A 21,724-nucleotide genomic window follows, 5' to 3' on the forward strand; every position below is an offset into this window, starting at 1 on the left:
CATGCCAAACACAAAAATACAAAACAACAAACAAGGAAAGAAACGAAACGAAACATAAACAAATTAAAGAGGAATGGCTAAGGTGTACCTTGTAAGAACAGTTCAGAACTCACAAGACAGCGTGAATCTTCCGAAGAGGAATCGGGACCATTAGGAATGGAATCTAGCAAAGGAAGATGAACTGTAAATTGGTAACCGACAAAGCAGGTGCAACAGGCAATGAGAACCCCCACCGAATCACTGTAAGAAAACTAGAAACCAGTTCTCCAGATACTCGAGATACTCGCATCTTTAGTGCTGTCACTATAGCATCCGTGCCGAGCACAGTATTAGAAGCATAAGCAAAACAATGTAGCCATTGGCCAGATTCAAGATATGGTTGTTGATTTGAGTTGAAAAACATATGAACATCCAAGACAAAGTATACCCTGCAAAATTATGAATAAACGAATTACAATTGTGTATGATACCGATACGAGGGCACAAACTGCTGCAAAATGGTGCTCAATTAAAAAAGAAAAACTATTCCTTCCTATTTGTTTTACAACAGTCACATCTCAGCCAATGACACTAGAAAGAAATAATGGAGAAGAGCACATATTCACTGCTTCTCCAGAAGCTCATATTTATAGAAATAATTATGCATCATCAGGAGCGTGGCTCGTGTCAATGCTGAACCGAAGGGCATGCCAACTCTCAGTTGTTCAGATCTAATCCTTGCGGACAGTTAACTTTACAGGCTCACAAATGGTTGCTGCAATTTCACGCAACATATACAGGTAAGAGCGATCTACATCACCTTGAACCATTTGCATCAGGTTTGAGATTACTCTATTTGGCCTTCTCTGGAGCAATGTTTTTGGCCTTCTCTGAAGCGGAACACATCGTGGTTCCTTCTTGTTGGCAAGCATTGATGGTTTGGGTTAGGGATAAACCGTTTCTTGATATCACTTTGTCATCTCACTGAATAAGGCTCTGAATCATTCGTATTTGTGGTATTTACTGACTTCTCAGTAGACAAATTGCCCATGGCATTGACACAATCACCATCAGCTTGCCGTGATGCTTCTGTGTTGTCTGCAGAACGTTGATGCTCCTCAGAATGAACACTATGCTCCCCAAAAACGCCATTGGCTTCAGAGCCTGACGAACTTGAGGCAGGTGAACGGGGTTCCTGCTTCTCTAAATCATCCATGCGTTTACTAACCAGGTTAGTCGAAGCTCCAATCTTAACACTAGTAATTCTCGTTTCTATCTTTTGTCTCTTGTGGAACTCCCCATCAGACTGTTTGCCATCCACTTTACTATTCATTAACTTTCGCTTCAATTTGGCTATAGTTAGGGGTTCATCATCCTCTTCAGGCCTGTCAGGCTCCTTAGGTGGAGGATTGAAGTCCTCATCATCATCATCAGCATAATCCACTAGTCCACCAGATTTAGGCCTGCAACATAAACAAATTAAACTTCAGAACTTTTGGAATTTTGAAGATAAGATTTCACAGCTTGCCATTGATAAAAGTGGAAGAAATAGAATACCTTGAGGAAACATCATCAGCTTCACTGCCATTAGTTAACTTAGCCCCACCATCTTGTTTCTGAGCATGTTTCGTCCGCCGGACTGAATCTTCTTCGTCGCTAAGAAAGAGTAATTATCATATCATTTTACATACCACAATGCAATTCATGAACACTGAAATAGAATGCTCTAGTGCAAAAGAGTACCATTTTCCTATAAACAAAAAGTGAAGCATTCAATGACTAAAGTGGAAAAAAAAAATAGAGGGAGACAGCAAACCTGTCCTCATTGAAATAGTCTTCCTCTTCCTTCTCAAGGCCTCTTTCTTCCGCTTTCTTTCTAATATCAGGTACATTGGCACTTAACTTCGTTTCAGCACTCTCCAAGTACTTGCAATAACCAAACATAAAGACCATCTCATTTGAAAGCAAACATAATGATGAGGTACTGAGCAGAAAATTAGTAGTCAGATAGCAATACAACCAATAGGGGCCTATCTGAAAGCAAAATTAACTAAACATCACAAACCAAATGAATGGGCTGAAAGGCCTGCATGGAACAGAAATCTATGTTTTCGGATACCTAAGTTGCACCCAAAGATTTTCCCAATAGCTCATATTTGATAAACACAACTAAAATTTCAGCTCAGAAAAAATAAATCTCAGATTGCTTTCGTTGTGTTCCAGATCTAAAATCTTAAGTCACATTTTGTCATTTTTTGTTTGATTAAAGTGGAACTGTCCATGATGCCGCATCAAGACAGAAATGTACACAAGAAAAGGCCCAACCTGTTGATACTTAAGTCTAAAGGCCTGAATACTCCCAAAGTGTTCAAACTTCATAAGTTGATCCCAAAAGGACTCATTGGCATATATAATAAGTTGTTTTAGACCTTCCTGCAAAAGAAAGAATTCTATGAGCAAACAAAAAATCATATCAACTACCTGGTAGTTCTGAACGTGTACCTTCCGTATGTATTCCAAAAGTTCGAGTACTCCTGACTGTAGCATGTTATATCTATCCCCATTTTCAACAAAGGCGTCAATTATTGGTTTGAACAAATTCATCTTGACAACATGACGAATAAGAAAATCATCCTACAAGAAGAAAGAAATATTAACTGTGATCCAAAAAACTATAGCAAGTTGTTTGAATTTACTCTATCCCTTCGAATAAGGATATAGTTGCTGGTCCAAGTAAAACATACTAGTCTAAAATATAAAATGCAATAACTTAATTATCCTTAACTCTTGAAATTCTATATCTGATCATATAAAAGACCAATTGGCCGCCTACATATATTCATGTGCAAAGATGAAATATTTTTCTACAGAAGTTCTTACAAATAACACATATACGAGTGCATATTTGCAGCTACAAAAGATCCTGACGATAGGTAGGTGTAGAACCTACCATCACCACCCAACTCTCTCTTTTAAAGAGTAAAATATATATACACACATAAGATTACCAACTATTTTTACTGATAATTATGTAAAGATGTAATCAGACCATAATAACTACTGGACTGATGTGATTTAAGGAACAAGCTGTAAATTTCACGCAGAAGTGGCATGCTGAAATTCAAGCAGAACCATAGGCATGTTGAATACATCAAGTGGTAACAATTGTGCATAAATACAAGATGCAAACCCTGAGGATAGCAACTTTGTAGGTAGGAAACATGTAATAGTACACGATACGTAGTGAAAAATGGAAGGGCATGCAATTACCACCACTCTTTGATGCATTAAGGGATTGAATTGTTGGATGATTAAGAATGTTCCACTATTCCATATACTCCCTCCTTCCCAAATTGATCATCATATAAGTTTATGCACTAAGACCAAGTACAATTTAAATCACATCAATCAAGACACAATGCACACATTCTCCCACAATGCATGCATCGATTAAAACCACATGCCAATTACACCCTAGCATGCACACATTCCTCCATACTGCATTAATTGTATTCTAATGAAATCCGTGTCCATGCGGTTATATGATAATCAAATTGAGAAATTTTGGATTATATTACATGATGATCAATATGGGAAGGAGGGAGTATTTCGTAAATGCAGAAGTAAATAACTTAAGGGAACTTTACATTTTCCCAGTGCTGAATTTCCTTCACCAGTCAAAACAAGTGCAAAAAAGTTTATAAAGTCAATAGCACCTTACATTTCTCGATATAGTAGTTCGCATAAATCTAACTGCTGCAACAACCAAAAACTTCTCCCTCCGTCGAGTCAAGGCAAGGATTTTCTCTATTGCATTGTTGATTAGAAAGTGGCACCTACACGATTATATAATGTGCAATTAGCAGGTGCATAAGAATTATAACAGAAGTACTCTTGGAATAGTGGAAGCATGGAACATTACTTAATTTTGTAGGGATGATGAACTATGCAAAAGCATAATAGTTCACAAACATTTAACAAAATTTCAGGCTTAGTGCGATTCACTTCAGTTTCGGTATTTCCAGCAGAGTTAGATGCTCTGGAAATGTTCCTCGGAGGACATGATGATGCTATTACATCAACCAAATAGTCAAGATGCTTTTCATAGAAAATTTCAATAACAGCATCTCTCTGCACCAGAGGGAATAAGAGTTAGTACGAGCTAAATAAAAAGGACAGGTGCAAGTTTCTGTCATTCTGAATTGGCTTTATTATGGCCAGATCATGACAGAAATTATCCATCAAAACTAGATGCATCCAAATATTGGTAAGTGTGATGTCCACAACCATTTTTTTCCTCAGTTTTCATAACAACATAGCTGCGCATTTTATTTGAGGAATGCAGATAACATATGACCTTCACACCTACTTCGACAGAAATTACAACTTACATGTGCTCCAGACATGGTAAAAGAATCCATCAAAATACGAAGAATTTCCAGAAATTGACAGTGCATTGCCTCACCGAAGTCAGTTACCATTCCTTTGACCTGAAATTAAGTGACCAGAAATACACTTTAGTAAGATAGTGATTGAATATAAATTTGATGTGGCCTTCTGAAATGAAACATATTAAAGGCAGCAATGCAGCACTGACGGACAACAGCAAAAGCACCACATAAAATAATGACAGGTTCGGTTCCAGCAAGTTTCCAATATATAGGTAAACAAATTGCCCAAGTTGTGGCCAGTAGTGAACAGTGTACATGGTACGATAGTAAATCACTGCAGAAAGACTGTTGTCTGTTAACCCATCTAAGTTACAGATAAGGGATGGCTTTAGGATATGTGTGTTTAGATAAATCTGTTGTATATTGTAAGATTTATTGTCTTTAGATCAAATAGTTGGACACCCATATATGGCGAAGTGTGTGTAATTCAGAGTTAAGTATTTTATCTCCCAAAAGTCCATAGTCCTAGACAGTCTCAAGTTTCTCCTAATATCCCTCCCCCATTAGTCATTGGTCCATATCCATCCAGTGATCCAGACTCCTCTGCAAGGTCCTTATTCTCCTCATTATGAATTATTTCCCCTGTCCACAAATATAGGCATTTTTTAGGAGTTTTAACAGAGATTAAGGTTGAATTGAAATTATATTGATGCCCATGGAAGTTCACTTGACGAGACCACTCCCAAAGATGCAGTAATAAATACAGAATCTTGAAGGATGGTTAGATTGGGAAAAATAATACTCCAAAAATTCTTATATTTGTGGACAGAGGTAATAACATTCATAACAACAGTAACACATACCTGAAAGAAGCTGTAGCTTATGCTCAGCTTGTGGTTGCTGTGGTGAGCTGTGCTGCTCTGTGCTTACTTTTTAAGTTGCAGTGAAAAATAGAACTTATAATTGTTGTAGTTTGTTTCACAGATCGAATTATAATTAGATGAAATATGGTATCCAACTTTTCACGTCTTCCCTAGTTGTTTCATATTTTCAGTCTGCAATAATATTATCGTTTACAACGTAGATTCAAAGGAAAGAAGTTTGCCAAACACCAAAATGTCTAAAAGCTCTGAAATCAAACGAGATTATCATAATCCACCGCAATACCAAACGGACCCTTACCAGAAGTCCAAGAAGAGAATTCCCTTCTTGTTGGACAATATATGACCTCAGTAGGTTGGGGTCCTGATTAAGAAAAAGTATGAGGACATCTGTCCTGCATTTGTCAAATAAAATTCAGGTAGGGGTTAGAACAAATCAAACTGCATTATGGCAATTTAATAACAATTGCTTGGTAAGTACCCAGCTGAAACAATCTTTCTATCTTGACTCTGCAAGACATCAGAAATGATATCAAATACACCTTCACCTGAAAGATCCCTGAAGAAAGTAGGTGTTAACTCATTTAAGTTCAGCTATGAAATTGCACAGCAAAACGCAGAGCTCACATTTATTTAACTAAGGAAAATAAAACAACAGCAGCTTTGGCTTCAGATTAGTTTGGTGGAATAGATAAACCATATGCATTCTATCACAAGGAATGACAATATTACACAGGTAACGTGAGTAAACATATGAAAATGCATAATAAGCCCTATATACCTAATTACAAGATATCCTTGAGCAAATCTGAGTCTAAATGATAGCAAGACAAAGCATAGGGCTGCCAGATAGTGAATACAATGGCACCACCACCTCAGGCACACCAGTATCATAGGCTCTATTTCAAAAGAAGACAGGACAAGGGGGTTAAAACTTAAACACAAGGAGCTAAGTTACAGAAAATAAGTGTGTTGTTTGAGCATTGTCCTCAAGAATTTGACAAACAGTCAACAAAGATCTAGCACCATTGCATGTTGTTGTGTAAAACACTAAAAGGCAAAATTTGTGTACATTAAGTGTTCTGGAACCATGTGCTGAGCAGCCTGAGCTGTTTGTCCACAGGTAGCACCCCCACTTCTATCATCACGAAATGATCAAATAAATAGGTTTGGCCAATGACATAGTAATAGGGCTCATTGTGCATATTAATGACCCACATACAGTTTTACGGCTGCATAACCAGCTGGTGTAAAACAAAATATAAAAGTGTTTGACTGTTATCTTTTTTGTAAAAAAAATGCATTAGATCTTTGTGTTCCCACTATACAGATTTACCACTGTGGTTCTAAGTTCTTAACGATAAAACAATACACAAGCAGCAGCCCAATCTCCAGTCACTCTAGTATTACAGTGAGGTGACCAGACGAGCACCAGAAATTTTGACATTGGTTGCAAACAAAAATCACAGGTTTTATGTTCATTTCTCCTTCAGTAAGTTCGCTAACTACTATCATTCTCACAGCCAAAAGGCATCAAGGTGCAACATTCACCATTATAGGTTTTAGTTTTAAAATTCTCTTCAAATTATGGAAGTGCAACATTACGAGAATAGCTTATATAACGAATTTATTAGCATAATTTCCATGTATGAGTCTATTAAAGAAGATTCTTTTTTTTTCTAAGACCAGGTTCTTTTATCACAAGATCCAAAGGTGATACCAATCTGTAATTGAAAGTAGGTTGTGTAGTAACTAGTAACAAATAAACTGGCCATGCTGCTTAGTAATCTACATGAGTTGTGGTGCAAAAGGAATAATGCACCTCAGTGCGTAAAGGAATATAGTTTCTAGATGGTTTCAATCTATGAACATCATATCACATAATCCCTCCATCCCAAAATATAAGCACTTCTGAACTTTTCACGGGGATTAAGGAGAGGTGAAATTAAAAGAAGGATGGTTGTGATTGGTTAAGATGAGAAAGTAGGTCAAGAAATTAAATGAGAGATGGCTGTGATTGGTTGAGATGAGGGAATAAGGAGAGAAGATACTATATTCTGGTACAAATTGTGAATGCTGGATGTTGCTATATTTTGGGACAAAGGGAGTAATAACTAATAAATCAGAAATATAACATCAGAAATGAAAACATGGGATATTTAATTATGTTTTCCCAATGACTGAATATGTCTAGTGCTGGCAGATAAACAACTGCAAGAAATTAACTGTTTTGGCCACTGCTAGACTCTTATGATAAGTAAATGAGATGCTATGGTTTAATCAACACTTCACATTTCAAATACAAGTTCTCCAAAAGGAATGGAAGAGGACAAGGTAGGCATAGTTTTCCCATTGTGCCTGAAGATGAGTTAATAAGTTATTTCCTTCCGTTACAGGTTTCATCTACTTGACTTTGGATGTGTTTAGTTCACGCCAAAATTGGAAGTTTGGTTGAAATTGGAACGATGTGACGGAAAAGTTGGAGGTTTGTGTGTGTAGGAAAGTTTTGATGTGATGGAAAAGTTGGAAGTTTGAAGAAAAATTTTGGAACTAAACTCGGCCTTTCACAAAACAATACGAAACTTGGAAAACCAAGCTTACTGGAAAACTAGTAAAGAAAACCAACACATCATTTGAAAAGAAAAAAAAAGAATCTAGCAAAGAGAAATCTAAATACCCCCCCTAAACTTTGTCTTGAAGTCCAATGTCCATCTAGCACCCTGAACTTTAAAACCAGACATCAACCCCCCCCCCCCCCCCCCCCGAACTATACAATACCATTCATACAACACACTATGGTGGTTTTGCAGAGTGGTTTTTATCTAGTTTGGATATACGATGGATGAGTTTATCGGCATCACATATGCATTGAACTTATATGTTAAAATCTCCGCCTAAATCTTTCTTTTTTACCCCTTTTTTAGCTCTCACTTACAAACAAACGTTGATATTAATATTAGTACGACGTCACTAGAGTGCATAAATTGATGACTGATGATGGATGATATGTAAATATGTGATATTAGCTATTCAAAACCATTCTTTTAAGCTTCCAATTACACAAAACCAGCATCCAAAACCACCTAAGGGGGTAATATGAACGGTATTGCAAAGTTTGGGGGGTTGGATGTCTGGTTTTAAAGTTCAGGGTGCTAGGCAGACTTCTATCCAAAGTTTAGGGGGGTATATGGACTTTTTCCTTACCAAAGGTTTCAGCTATTCTCTAACTAGCAAATGCATAGCCAAACAAAGATTTGGCTCGATCCACTTGTCAAACAATTGATTTTCTATTACATCTTGGTATAAATTCCTAATGGTGCACCAGATAACCACTTACATCTTGGTATTCAATAAGGAATGAGGGTGCTATTCCAAAAGACAAGCAAAACCGAATGGCTTATTGTTAGTCTAAGTCTGCTAAATACAGCCCATATGCCACTGTTACCACTTTGGAATATTGACGCATCATCATGTGTTATTAAGCCTGTGAAGTCTAATCACAGGGCATAGGACAAAAAGAAAAGCACCAAACAAATACTTACCGGAACAGTCGTAATTGTTGAACAAGCGGCAAACTCTTACTGAGAGTGCAAAATTCATGCAAGAACAGCACCTACAAACACCAAAAACAATCTTAGCAGTGTCACCAAGGCAACGAATAACACACTAAGTATTTTCAGCTTCTGGATCATCTCGACATGCAAACTATGCAAACGATTTTGGCTTTTTTTATAGCTTTGAATGTGAGTCTCACATGCAGGTCCCAGACCCATGTCTGAGGCATCCAACAGCATCTTCTGAACTAAAAAAATTGCAACATATTTGTGAATCCCTTTAACAAGTAACGACATTTCAAGACCTAAAGTTCAACGCCCACAGAGAAACAACTAATCTCTGTTAAGAATCATCGATAATGCAGCAGGAAATTCATGAAGACGATAACAGTTTCAGTTCTTAGTCACTGGCAGAAAGAATGACAGTGATGATAAATAGAATAATATGCTGCAGGTTTAAGGAGGCAATTGTATCTGCCAGCTAAATTTACTGAACTTCCTAAATTTCATTGTGGTAATGCCAAGAAAATTGTGTTAATCACCAAAAAGGAAATAGCTGCAATTTTGCTCATGTTAGACTCATCATGAACAAAATGGTTGAATGTGTGCTCACCAATTCTCTTTTTGATTCCATAGAAATATTTGATAATCTCATCCTAGCAAACAATTCTTGGATAAAGCAAGAATCATCCTTTAGTAAGGAAATAACCTACACACAAATCATTGTCATAAGCGACAAAAACAAGGAAATTTTAAGATCAAGCAGACCAACACCGAGTGCAAGCTGAAACACTAACAGCGGCATTGTTCGAATGTATCATCGTGTTAAGACTAGCTAGAGTGCCATCATCCAACACTCGAGGTAATATAACATCCTGCAATTAACAAGAAAAAAAGCCCAATCTGTCAAATATGCATTCAAAAATAATATCAACAGAATTCTATCATGCAGAATAAGTACAAGGTGGCACTGACCTTTAGATAGCCTATTCTATATGTTTGATGTATCTTTGAAACCACAGAAACATTTTTAATAGGTATGGCCTGTGGGGAAGAACAATGATCTACATTAACATTCAAATCATTTCTGAATCAGACCAAGGTGTGCAATGATCAGAGTACCTCTTTGAAAACTACATGATCCTTTAGAAAAGCGCGATGCTTTTGTACTTTAGGAACATCTGGGTCATCTGTATAGAATAGAACTCAATATATGAAGAAAAATGTGGAAGCAACCCCACAAGCATTTCAGTTAAAACCATAGCATATGTAATTTCATCATATGGAAATGAAATGGGGGAAACAAGAAGCAACAAAGGAGAAAACATACATTCAAGGGCACCTATGATGTCAAGAATAAACTCATCTGAGAAAATCTTGTCAAAGATTGATGAACTGTTCAGCAATACTGCAGAATGATAAACAGTAAATACTAATCTGTGAAATTTAGAAAACAAAACTTTCATACAGATATGTACTTACTGATTCCCCTGACTAATTTGAAGATCATGTGAAGATCATCTAAGTTCTCTAAATCCTCGCATATTCGAAAAATGTCCAGTAACTTTGGGAAAAACTCGCGCTGCAAGAATTTGTAAATGCAGTAGTTAAAGATTTCTAGTCAAACAGGACTAATCAAGTAATCATACCCAAAATAACAAGTATAATCATCATATGTCACTTCCAAGTGTGCCACTGTTGCTTCCACCATGCCATGTAAACAAAAAGAAGATGGAATGTCAACAGGAGAACACCACACCCCAGTCATCTCTGTTCTTATTACGAATAGCCTTTAGATCTAATAGCATACTGTGTGCGACCCAAGGAAGCTGTCCTTCAACATAAAGTAAGACAGTAAGACTATAAGAGGCAAGGTTGCTCCCGTCCCACATTCCTTACCAAAGAGATGTCTTTGGCTTTGATGATTCAATTAACTTCTAGTTATACCTTCTATATAGTTACAACCCACTAAGCCTAAAGCTCAACATGCAAACAACCTAATATCTCATTATTTTTCTCCTACCTTCCACTTCTTGTGATGCAAATCTTGGCCAGCAATCTAATATTTCATCTACAATCTCCTACATAGTCTACTAAATTTATTTCTCTACAAACATGGCTTGGCAAACCAGTTTTATTTGTTGTTAATAACTAATATCCGTTTTACTCCTGGCTTGGTTGCTGGAAAAAAAAAACATATTGAAGATTACTTAGTAATTCCCACAGCAAAGCTCGGAGAATCACCTAGTAAATATAGTACATGCAACCATCCCAGGCACAAAGATGAGGACTTACATCTTGTGTTATCAACTCTGCCACGCGCATCTGATCTGTAATGCCACCCTCCAATATAGTCTGCAGATTTAGATGAACAATATTTTTGTTGTCAGCAAGGATTCTCAAATTTGCAGCAGAAAATGTAGGTCACCCAAACACTAACTGTAAAGTGCATGTCAAATTTCAGGATTGATATAGCCAGCATGCAAGTTACTCTGCACCCATTCTGCTGAGGCTTCCACAGCACTCAAAAGAATTCTCCACAGATATTAATAATATACATAAGTAGATGATCAGAAGAACAAGCAAAGGCTTATAGCCTTATAGGATGAACACAAGGTTCATGATTTTTCATATTTACTTGTCAAGGAGATGAGACTTCAAAACATGGTCAAGCAAAGAAAAAAGACTAGCAAAAAAATAGAAGAATTTTTGCTATTGAGCATGAAAGGTAAGATTAATAAAAAAAATGACTTCGTATAGGAACAAAAAAAAAAATCCAAACCTTTAAAATTAAAGGAAGATTGGATAACTCAACAGGTGGAAGCTCCCTCAGCTCACCATTAACGGAGCGGAAGGATTCATCTGCAATGAAACCTACAATTAGTTACAACAATACTAATGAAAACAGTACTATCAAAGGCCTCACAACCATAGCAATGTCATGCATTTAGCACCAAGGATAAATGATTATTCAAGAAAAAGCACAATTAAGACCGTAGGGTGATCTTTCAAAGCTCTCAAGATTTTCTCAGGGGTAAATTCTAAGACTTGGAAGTGGACAGATAGCTCGTCACTGGTCTTTTATCTTAGTAACACATTTGATAACAGCCATGTTTGTTCTGAGTTCTGACCATTTCCTTAACACCTCAAGTGAGTTTTTTGCCTTCCATCGCATTGGAAAATGTGAAATGCTAGATGGCAACAGCCAACAGGGATAGGTGCAACTGCAATCCAGTGTACTCTCCAAGTGTGTCAAAAGAACAACACGGCTTTGATAGGTGAATGCCATATTAAGGACTTCCAATCTCGTTATCAAGTCATTCAAATATTTATTCATGTCAGCCAGCCCATGTCGTATGTTAAGTCAATTATTAGGAAGGACTCAAATAACGATGGGAGACTCTTTAGTTAGGAGATTCAGAAAATTGTTAGGGAAACTAGAGAAGGTCAGATGAGTTTCCATAGTATTAGAGATTAGTTTCTTAGGGGTGAAGTAAGTCCCCCTATATATAAAGGAGATGAGTTTCCATGTGAATCAAGAGATGAAAATATAAAGTTAGTCCAATGTTCATCAGAGCATCTCTAGTTGGGGAAAAGCCCTGCCGGTCTAAAGATGGGGAGTGCCCTATTCACTGGTCTTCAAACCTTAACCTCAAGCCAATGCACACTAAACAATACAAAACAGTCCTAATTGAGTAATTTGTCAAATTAATACTGCAAGATTGAGTAATGCAGTACCACAGCTGGTAACTTACACCACTAACGTAGGGCAGATTTAAGTTATAGCAACAAAAAGGCCCTTTTCAATAACATAACGCCCAGGAAGAAATGGATAATTTGGTTACAAAATTAAGCAGTGCAACACGCATTTAGCAAAGTGGGATCTACCATTTGAATGCAATACTCTAGAGGCTTCTAGAGAAACCGAAGTTGGACGAGGACCGACTTCAAGAGCTGCAGGAAATAGTTAAAAGTAAAACAAGGAGGGAAACAAATGAGCAGTGATGGGCTTTAAACAACTCACCACCAAGGTTATTAAACTGAATGTTTCTCTGAATGTCACATATGTTGTCCCTGCAGAGAACCACCAAAAGCCAATGATACAAAATAAGATATCAGTGCATAGTTGAAGGAAATGGTAATTACTAATTAGATCAGCAATACCATATGTATGAGCACCCAGCAGCTTCCTGAAAGCTCAACGCTAATTCTGTTGCTACTTCTGGATCCCTCCATGAGATGATTGTATCTAATAAAGAAAATTGTTACAGGAAGTTATTTATATATATGAATGGTTAACTTGTAAAAAAAACAAGTTTAGTAGTTCACCTTCTTGCTTTCTGTAGATATCTTCAGAAGTAATGTTGTGCATGAGCAATGTTTCATTGTCTTCTTCATCCAAAACAGTCAAACCAAGTTCTTTAGAATCCTGGAATCGACCCCGAGAAAAGGTGTGTGTAAGCTCCAAAAAAGTTAAGGTAACACACTAACAGAACACCATATTACCATAGAGTAGGACTGGTTATCAACTTCATGTTCTAACTCCAGCTCATGTATTTAAATATAAATGGACATGTCTTACAGATCTTAATGTTCTATAATCAACATTGCTAGGGTGTGTAAACAAGGTAACTGTAGCTCAAACATAATACCCAATTTGTGGTGGATTGTTCCACCTGCAGATGTGGGTAAGCTTATTTCCGTAGTTTAAATAGTTTATTAGTTTGGACGGCTTATGAACTTAGAAGAATCAGCAAATCCAAGTTAACACCAATCAACGAAGCAAGGACTAAAGCTCAACTAATATGCTAATGTAACCTCCCCTGGTTTTGAGTGGATTTTCACAAATTTGGACCTTGCAGGGTTGTGGTAGTACCATGAGATGAATCTAAGCCATGTGTGGCTTCTAATGTATAAGGTTACACAAAGCAGAAAATTATTGGCATAAAATAGGCTACTATTTCCACTAGTTTTAACATAAATATAAACACTTTGACCAACAAGGAAGTATAGTGATCCACAACTTTTGTCATTGAATAAAACTAGAAAAGGTGTTAAACAGTGTAGCTGATCATTTTATAATGGCATGAGGAATGACCCACAGCATGTTGATAAAGGATAAACAGAAAAGTAAAAGTAGAGTTGCATAAGAGTAAACACTTGTTTGACAATAATATATAGTAGAACCACTAACGACACAGGACAGTACCTCAAGGAAGTCAATATTTACATGCCCTGTGCCCTGATCATCCCACTTCCCTCCATCAGTCAAACGGTATACTTTCACACGCTGGAACAATAACCAGATACTGATATCATTATTGATATGATTTGGCTACGAATAGAAAAATGTAAAGGACTTCCACGATGATAGATGAAATGTAACACACTTTGATATAAAATACAATGAAAAAAGAGACAGAATCCCTGAGTAGCATGTTACCAATTTATAACATGTTAATACCAGGACAGGGTAATAAACAAGCTAGATCTGTTATTTGAAAGGTTGTGGGAGTATCCAAACTCTTAATCTTGAGCGAATTGTGATGACCTAGCATCAATTGTATCATAAATAAAGTAGCGTGAAGTGCCCAGAACTTAGTTCTCATTGACCCATATATTGACAACATGCCATACGCCCATACAGTCAAACTCCCTCCATTGTCAAATAGATTTGATTTAGAATGCACAGAGTACAAACTTCAACTTTTATTTATTATATTCACAAAGAGGCATGTCTTTTTCGCTTAAGCATTCCCTAAAGAGGCATTTATTTTCCTCCCACTCCCAATCTCCAAAGAAGCACTGGAAATTCCCATTGCAACATGCAGGTATTCCAGTAGGTGAATTGATACCTGCCAATCGACAGACAATTCAATTGCCATTGTTCATGTCTTCATGTGTATTACGGTATCAGACTGCTGTGATGAATGCTATGGGGGTTAATACCCTGGTAATTCGTTGTAGGATTATTAACCAAATGAACCGACAGGATTGTTCAACAGTAAAAGCAACATACAGTCACCAACATAATCACCCATCAACTGATAGTAACTACAAGTTTCTTTGGGTAGTGCCCCAATACAGGCAACCATCACCAAATGGAGTATGTCAAAAGGAAATAAGATATCCTCAATTTCCAACCCACCCTTATCTCTCTAGTCTCTAGCCACAATGGCCCTACCAACTACAACAAAGTCCCAGCATAATGAGCAACTCACTAAGTCCCAGCATAATGGGCAAAGTCCCACCCTTATACTGGGTTTAGAAGCACTAATGTTTGATGACAATAACTCAAGCAGCGCTTAGGTGGTGAAAGTTCTTCAACAAACAATGGTGATCAAATTTATTCAATTTTCTCAACCCAGTATACATTCCCAGCTAAAATGCAAGCGAATTTCCAAGATCACCATGAAATGCACGGAACCTCCATCATCACGCAGTTTCCAACTAAGATCAGTACAATACATAACTTATGTGTTTGTTCATATGACAATAAACGATGCATATGTATCCGTTTCGAGTTATTTTTCTTAGATATGCAAATCCACTATACTAGAAAGTAAAGATTATGCCCTCGCTTAGCAGCATAGAGTTCATTCAGAACGAAACTAGGTCACGAGGAGCAGCACTGAAGTTAAGCCTATCTAGTTAGTTCCAAGTCTGCTTGTACAGGTACCGCAGCTAGTGGATTGAGCAAAGCATCAAAAGCTTCCCCCCCCCCCCCTCATCCTCTTCACCAGAATAAACTCACAACAACTCACTTGATACTAATAGTCCAACACGAAAATAAGGTGACTAATCCTTCATAAAACACCAAAGTGACCCCCTCTTAAATCATCAAACTTGGATCTTAGGGCACGCGTTATTCCAGAGTCCAGACACTCCCAACCTCCACCAAGCTGAACTCTAACAGCTCTCCCTCCAAGGACCAACTATTTCATAGCCTTAGAAGAAATGGGGAGTCGCCACACGCCACGCCCAGGGCTCAACCAGCAGCCACGCACGAGAGTGGATCTACCCAACCAGCACACCAACAGTAGAAGCTCCCCCCGAACCCTAAAAGAGCAGCCGAGAAAGTTGGGTTTGGCCCCTCCTCACCTGCATACCGCTGGTGTTCGCCGCCGCGGCCTCGCCGCCGCCGCCGCCGCCCTCCGCCTCCCGCCGCTCCTGCTCCCCCATCGCCCCCGCCGCCGCCTTCTTCTTCCGGAGCCTCCAAAGCGAACGAGAGAGCCTCCCTCTGCCGCCGCCGGGGACGCTTCCTTCAGTCGCTGGACGTCGCGGGGCCGCGAAACCCTAGCTAGCCACCATGAACCGAGACTCCTAGAGAGAGAGAGAGAGAGAGAAAGAAGCTCCCCGAGACCCCGAGCCGAGCCGAGCCTCTCTTCCGCTTCCGCGGCCTTGGGTTGGGTGGGGTGTGGGTAGCGTCGCCTTTCCCCTTTTTGCCCCTCTCTCTCTCTCGTTCTTCCTTTCCCGAATATTTTCTTCGCGTCCGCGTGTTTGTCCGTTTACGGGCGGGCCTGGTCCGCGGTAGAGTGGAGAAAGAAGGGCTTTCGGGGCGGACGGCCGTCAGACTTGGCGACGGATACGACGGTTGGAAGGGATATTTTACGGTTAGGGAACGTTAGGCCGTGCACGCCCACGTTTTTAACAACAAGGTCTTGTTCCAAACTTTTTTTTAAACTTTTAACTTTTCTATTACATCAAAACTTTTTTACACACATAAACTTTCAATTTTTCCGTCACATCGTTTCAATTTCAATCAAACTTCTAATTTTGGTGTGAACACACCCCAAGTGAATGACCCAAATGCAGGAGTGCCGATACAAACCGAAAGTGTTCGAAATTTGATAAACTTTTGAGCCTTTTGTGTATTTCTCAAGTTAAACGAAAATTTCGGTAGATAATTTAGACTATTATTTTATATTGATGCTAATAATTAACTGTCAAAATATTTTAGAGTGTATATAAATATTGCACTCCGAGTCCACGGCGTCACCACCATGAGCAGGAACCCCGACGGCTGTCCTCCATGGCTCATACGACTGCACCGTCCGGCCTCCAACACAACGGCTGTCCTCCTAGAGTCCCGGTGAACGCAGATCGACCTCATGGGTGACTTACAGGAGCTTCCCGGACCTACGGCAACAGTGATCGAGGAACTCTGCTGCTCGAAATTAGGAGGTCTGTGTTTTGTTTTACCTGTTAAGAATTTGCTAATTCTGGATTCTTTGCTTCCTCCCAAAGACGAACACCACAAGATTTCCGTATATGCATGCTTGCGTAATAATATAGCATCAACACATGAACACGATAATATAGTGTCAACCTGTTTCATATGTGCTCTGAGCTTTCTATTTTAGCCCTTTCGCAGCCAGTTTGTGTTGAAACTATTAGTAATCAATCTGTTATATGATAACTCAGGAACTGCAGGTTGGGCCTGAACTAAATTTTTTGAGAAACCTTTTCTGTTCTACAGATGGGATTCTAGAATCCATTGCTTACATGATAATGAAGGTTTGGTGATTACCTGAAATTTGGAAGCAGGTACCTACCGATAATCGTCCATGTTATACTGTTAAATTTAAATGCATCCCTTGATAGCAAAAAAAAAAGGAAAAAACTATACTGTTCCTACAAGATTGAGTTATGCACCGCTAACAACAAATATGAGTCATTAGAGTGAAAGAATGTTCTTAGACTAGAAGTTGTTTCAAGGGTGGAGATTGTTAGTAAAAACGTCCAGAGCCATCCTTCGGATAATTTATCCTTATTGATACTAAAAGTTGGATGATGTATTCACCTAGGTAGACCACTTTCTGATCACAAATTTTGCAAATGGAACTATGAATGTGCAGAAATTGGATCTAAATTGCCGTGGCATATAGGTACTTCTAAGTGGCTCTGCTTTTAAAACATGCTACGTGAATGGAGCCATCCTTGTAATTATACTATGGTAATTACTCCTAAAATTAGTTGCCTTCCCCAATTAGTACTGTTTTCTATATATTGATGACTGCCACTGAACATGATTATTTTTCGCCGGGCCGGCACCACTGAACATGATTATAGCTCTTTCTAATTCTAATGTGTTATTGTGTCCTCATAAGTCCTGATCAGTGAAAATTTATACATTCAGGCCACCTTTGTGTATCTTGCGATTTTTTTGGGTGAACTGGTGAGAATGTCATCGATACCTTTGTACAGTTTTTCAAAAGAGGGGTGTTGCTATTTTACATGTACTTCGCCCAGCATCACCAAAAGTACTATTTACCCCGAATTCATATAAATTGTCAAATTAAAATTACATTACATAGTCATTGGTTGATCTTGGTATTTTTTTTGCAACTTCACAATTGATTATACAAACCTGTTTCTCATATTTATGCACTGTTTCTCATATCCAGTATTGATTTTCTACTAGAAGATTGAAAGGAGGTACATGCCAGATCCACTATTCATTGTGGTGCTATTGTTAATTTATAGGTAATTATTTTTCCATAAATAGTACAAAATTATACTTCAGTATCATTTTAGTGAATATGAACATTAGCTTTACTATTTACTTACAGGTTCAAATTATTCAAGCTGTTGGTCTGAATTTATTCCCATACATCAGTTCAAGCTGTTGTGGATCCTAAGAACCAAGCTGGATTTATTGGACAACATCCTATTACGAGGTTTGAGTTGTACTTGCTCTGGATTTGTTTCTGTAAAACTTAAATGACACTGTACATTTTTGTAGAAACTATGATGTTGAAATTCAGATTTCTTTAGAAATGACCATTAAGTTCTGAGCTCTTTCTCTTACTCTAAAGCTGCATGTACTAGCTAAAATCATGACATTAGACATTAAGTATAGAAATTGTTTGGTTTTTATTCCAGTACATGGCGTCATACTTTGAACAGTTCTTTCATTTATCTATAACATCCTGGATGAAGAATTTTATAGAGTTGATTAGATACCTTTTTATGCCACTTATTGTAAATTGATAAGTCGTGTTAGATTTAAAGATTGTCAAGACTGACATCCCAATCACCAGAAGATTGATTAATTTAACTGTGGTTCTATGAAATTTGATGTTATGATTATTTCAGATATTATTGTGATTCTCTGCAAGATTTTGTTGTTTTAGTCACAACCTATCTAAATTTTATTTCTTCTACATTTGTTCATGATCTTTCGTTGAACTGTGATGCCCATGAATTTTGTTTTAGATCGCAAGAGATTCAGGTAGACTCTACGGGTGATTGCTAAGCACCAAGTAAAGAATTAATACAAAGGAAATTGTTAAGTCTGTCTTCTGTACTGCTAGAAGTTACAGGTGACGTACACGATTGTTTGTAGAAGAGGAAACTGAGGAAGGCTTCTATGCATAACGTGTCCATACCTTACTCAATTGTTTGGTGTCCATCAAAGAAATGTGCCAGCACGGAAGTCAGTAGATTTCTAGGCTTGCATATGTAGTAACGACAATCATGTATTTAGGTGCACTCGTCTATTATTATGCACTCATGAAATTTGGTTTGCTGGGGTGTAACCTCTGATCTCTCTTTACTTTTGAGCTTAATATATAAGTTGAATTAGAGTTATTGTAAAGGAAACTTTACATGTAAATTGCATATATGATAAAAGATATTTGATTAATTGTTGTGTATTATGTAAGTGACTTGGAAAGTTGAAAATCTTATGATATTCTATAATAATCACTTGCAATATATTAAACTTAATTCATATTTAGCTCATGACGTGCTTTGCACGTGCACGCTAACTAGTGGAGTATAATTGACTACTCACTCTAATCGGTTTTAAATGTCATTTCCTATAGCCAAAAGATACTACGCAAGTCATTTCGTTGGTCCATAATGTCAAATATTTCCGTCCGAAGAGAGTATTTGTGTAAGTAAAGTTGTTAAAAGATTAGGTCAAGGTTCACGATACCAACGAAAATAGACCTGGTTTTTGTGGCCATCTTGATAACAAAAACCACTTGGTTTCCCAATAGTTAAAAAAATCGAACAAGGATTTTAAAGTTTTGACAAAATTTGTTTTGATTTCATAGTTTTTTTTTGCGAAAACTGATAATACTGCTTATGAGTGATCTGGGTTTGAACCTTGTTTGTTATTAAGTTAATATTTAGCCTTTGTCGACCATGTGTTTAAAATATGGTGATAGCCCTTTTGTCCATGCAAAGGTCACCTACAGTATCATTAAAATATAAAAGAAGAAACAAAGAAGGAGGACACAAGGGTAATGGAATGAAACTTTCTCTATTTGAAAATTAGCGGCTTCGATGGATCGAACATCTAATGGCAAATAGCATTCTATAATAGTTATCTTTTGTTATACTCCCTCCGCCTCGTATTAGGAATCGCTTTGACTATTTTCCTAGTCGAACTTTTAAGTTTGACTAAGCTTGTAGAAAAATATAACATCATTTTAAATAGAAAACAAATATATTATAAAAATATATCCAATGTTACATTTAATAGAACTAATTTGATTTTGCATATGTTACTAAACCTTTTTATAAGTTTAGTCAAATCTTAAAAAAGTTTGAGTAGCAAAAAGCCAAAATGACTTAAAATATCAAACGGCTGGAGTAGTACTTTTGCAGCTCATGTTGTTTACAACTTATGAATAATTGCAATGGGACTAACATAATTTTTCCCACCGATGAATAGGCACAAGAAATACTACAACTTTCGTCACGATTAGTACTTATTAATATCAACGACTATACTCTAGACCGTAACTGCTGGTTTCTATCTTATCACGATAACACCTAAGCTTTTCTACAACTAAATTAGCTGACATTGCAATGTCTAGTATTGCTATTTGGTACTATAACAACCACCACCATCTATGCCTCCAGGTTGGATTAGGTTTGTTAGAGGGCTCGATACACACCAAAACCATTGGATGGCATTTAAGCGTTTTAGGACAAAGACATAGCTTCGTTTCATCATTTGCCAACCTAAAGTTACATAGAAACTGATAGTTATCCCCGTGTTGATATGAGGATAGGAGTATCATAATTTGCTTTTAGAAACTAACATATGTCTACACATTGCAACAAAAATCCAAGTACATGTAATGGAACTCAAATCAACCAACCAGAGATATGCACATACTACAAAGGATGCAATTCTCATAGTGCAAACAACACTCATTTTAATATAAATCTAGTTGCATGAAATTGTTTACCGTGGCAGGTGCTAGAGCACATTATGAACACCTCCAACTTTTAGCTTTCAAGTATGTAAAAGTGGCTAAAGTCAGTATACTTTGATATGAATAAATAATGGAAGTCGGTGCTAATATACAATACTATAAATGCTAAATTATCAAAAGTAAAAAAAAAAAGAACTATTATCCAAGACAAAAACAACATGTAGTGACCAAAACTAGGGGATACAAAGCAAACTAAATCAATTATCCATGATTTAATTACCATATTAAGGAGAGAACATGACATATTATGAGAAAAAGATACATACAGAATTAAAAACAATAATTATTTCAATGGTTATACGATGAGTCATCATCGTCAAACAAACTGTTTTTCTCACCTCAATTTCCTTCCCCCCTTCAGCTCATCCAACTTGATAAATTATCAAACACAATCCGCTTTTATGCCTTTGGAAAACCAAGTTCGTTTAAAAAAAATAATAACATGTTATAATAATTCTGAGAAATATGGATATCCTATGCGTACAAAATTCATATCTAATACCGTTAAGTTCTAATCTATACATAGACGGCCCTGGAGGGGGGCGAGAGGTGCGGCCGCTCTGGGCCCCCAGATCGTAGGGGCTCCACCTCCCCCCTCCCCCTTCTGAAGCAACCTCGGCCCCTCGGCCTCGCACAGAGAAAGTGAACAGAAAGAGAGAAAATCAGAAGACGCGATTGAGTAG

The 21,724-nt window shown here is 37.5% G+C and overlaps 1 protein-coding gene and 1 long non-coding RNA gene across 4 annotated transcripts; one reads left to right on the forward strand and one right to left on the reverse strand.

The window, feature by feature from the left end:
- Positions 1-404: 404 nt before the first annotated feature.
- LOC127760190 (uncharacterized) lies at positions 405-16,196 on the reverse strand. Of its 2 annotated transcripts, XM_052284409.1 has the most exons (25): positions 15,907-16,196; positions 14,015-14,095; positions 13,135-13,234; positions 12,970-13,054; positions 12,830-12,879; positions 12,694-12,759; positions 11,588-11,667; positions 11,101-11,160; positions 10,288-10,387; positions 10,136-10,213; positions 9,928-9,995; positions 9,781-9,849; positions 9,603-9,680; positions 9,419-9,514; positions 8,794-8,864; positions 5,733-5,810; positions 5,553-5,646; positions 4,371-4,469; positions 3,902-4,110; positions 3,701-3,815; positions 2,482-2,613; positions 2,305-2,412; positions 1,796-1,905; positions 1,537-1,635; positions 405-1,442 (listed from the first exon to the last, which is right to left on the reverse strand). In XM_052284409.1, the coding sequence occupies exons 1-25, from the start codon at positions 15,985-15,987 to the stop codon at positions 956-958; spliced, it is 2,694 nt and encodes an 897-aa protein (XP_052140369.1). In that variant the 5' UTR covers positions 15,988-16,196; the 3' UTR covers positions 405-955. The 2 variants fall into 2 exon arrangements, with proteins under 2 accessions (XP_052140369.1, XP_052140370.1); XM_052284410.1 differs by lacking the exon at positions 12,694-12,759.
- Positions 16,197-16,787: 591 nt separating this feature from the next.
- On the forward strand, positions 16,788-19,475 carry LOC127759866 (uncharacterized). 2 transcript variants are annotated; one of them, XR_008015019.1, is made up of 5 exons: positions 16,788-16,989; positions 17,285-17,352; positions 18,213-18,291; positions 18,378-18,485; positions 19,024-19,471. It is a non-coding gene; the product is annotated as an uncharacterized LOC127759866 (long non-coding RNA). The 2 variants fall into 2 exon arrangements; XR_008015018.1 differs by having other exon boundaries at positions 18,378-19,475.
- Positions 19,476-21,724: the final 2,249 nt, after the last annotated feature.

The sequence above is a fragment of the Oryza glaberrima genome, chromosome 1 (assembly GCF_000147395.1).
Source record: "Oryza glaberrima chromosome 1, OglaRS2, whole genome shotgun sequence".
Lineage (NCBI taxonomy): Eukaryota > Viridiplantae > Streptophyta > Magnoliopsida > Poales > Poaceae > Oryza > Oryza glaberrima.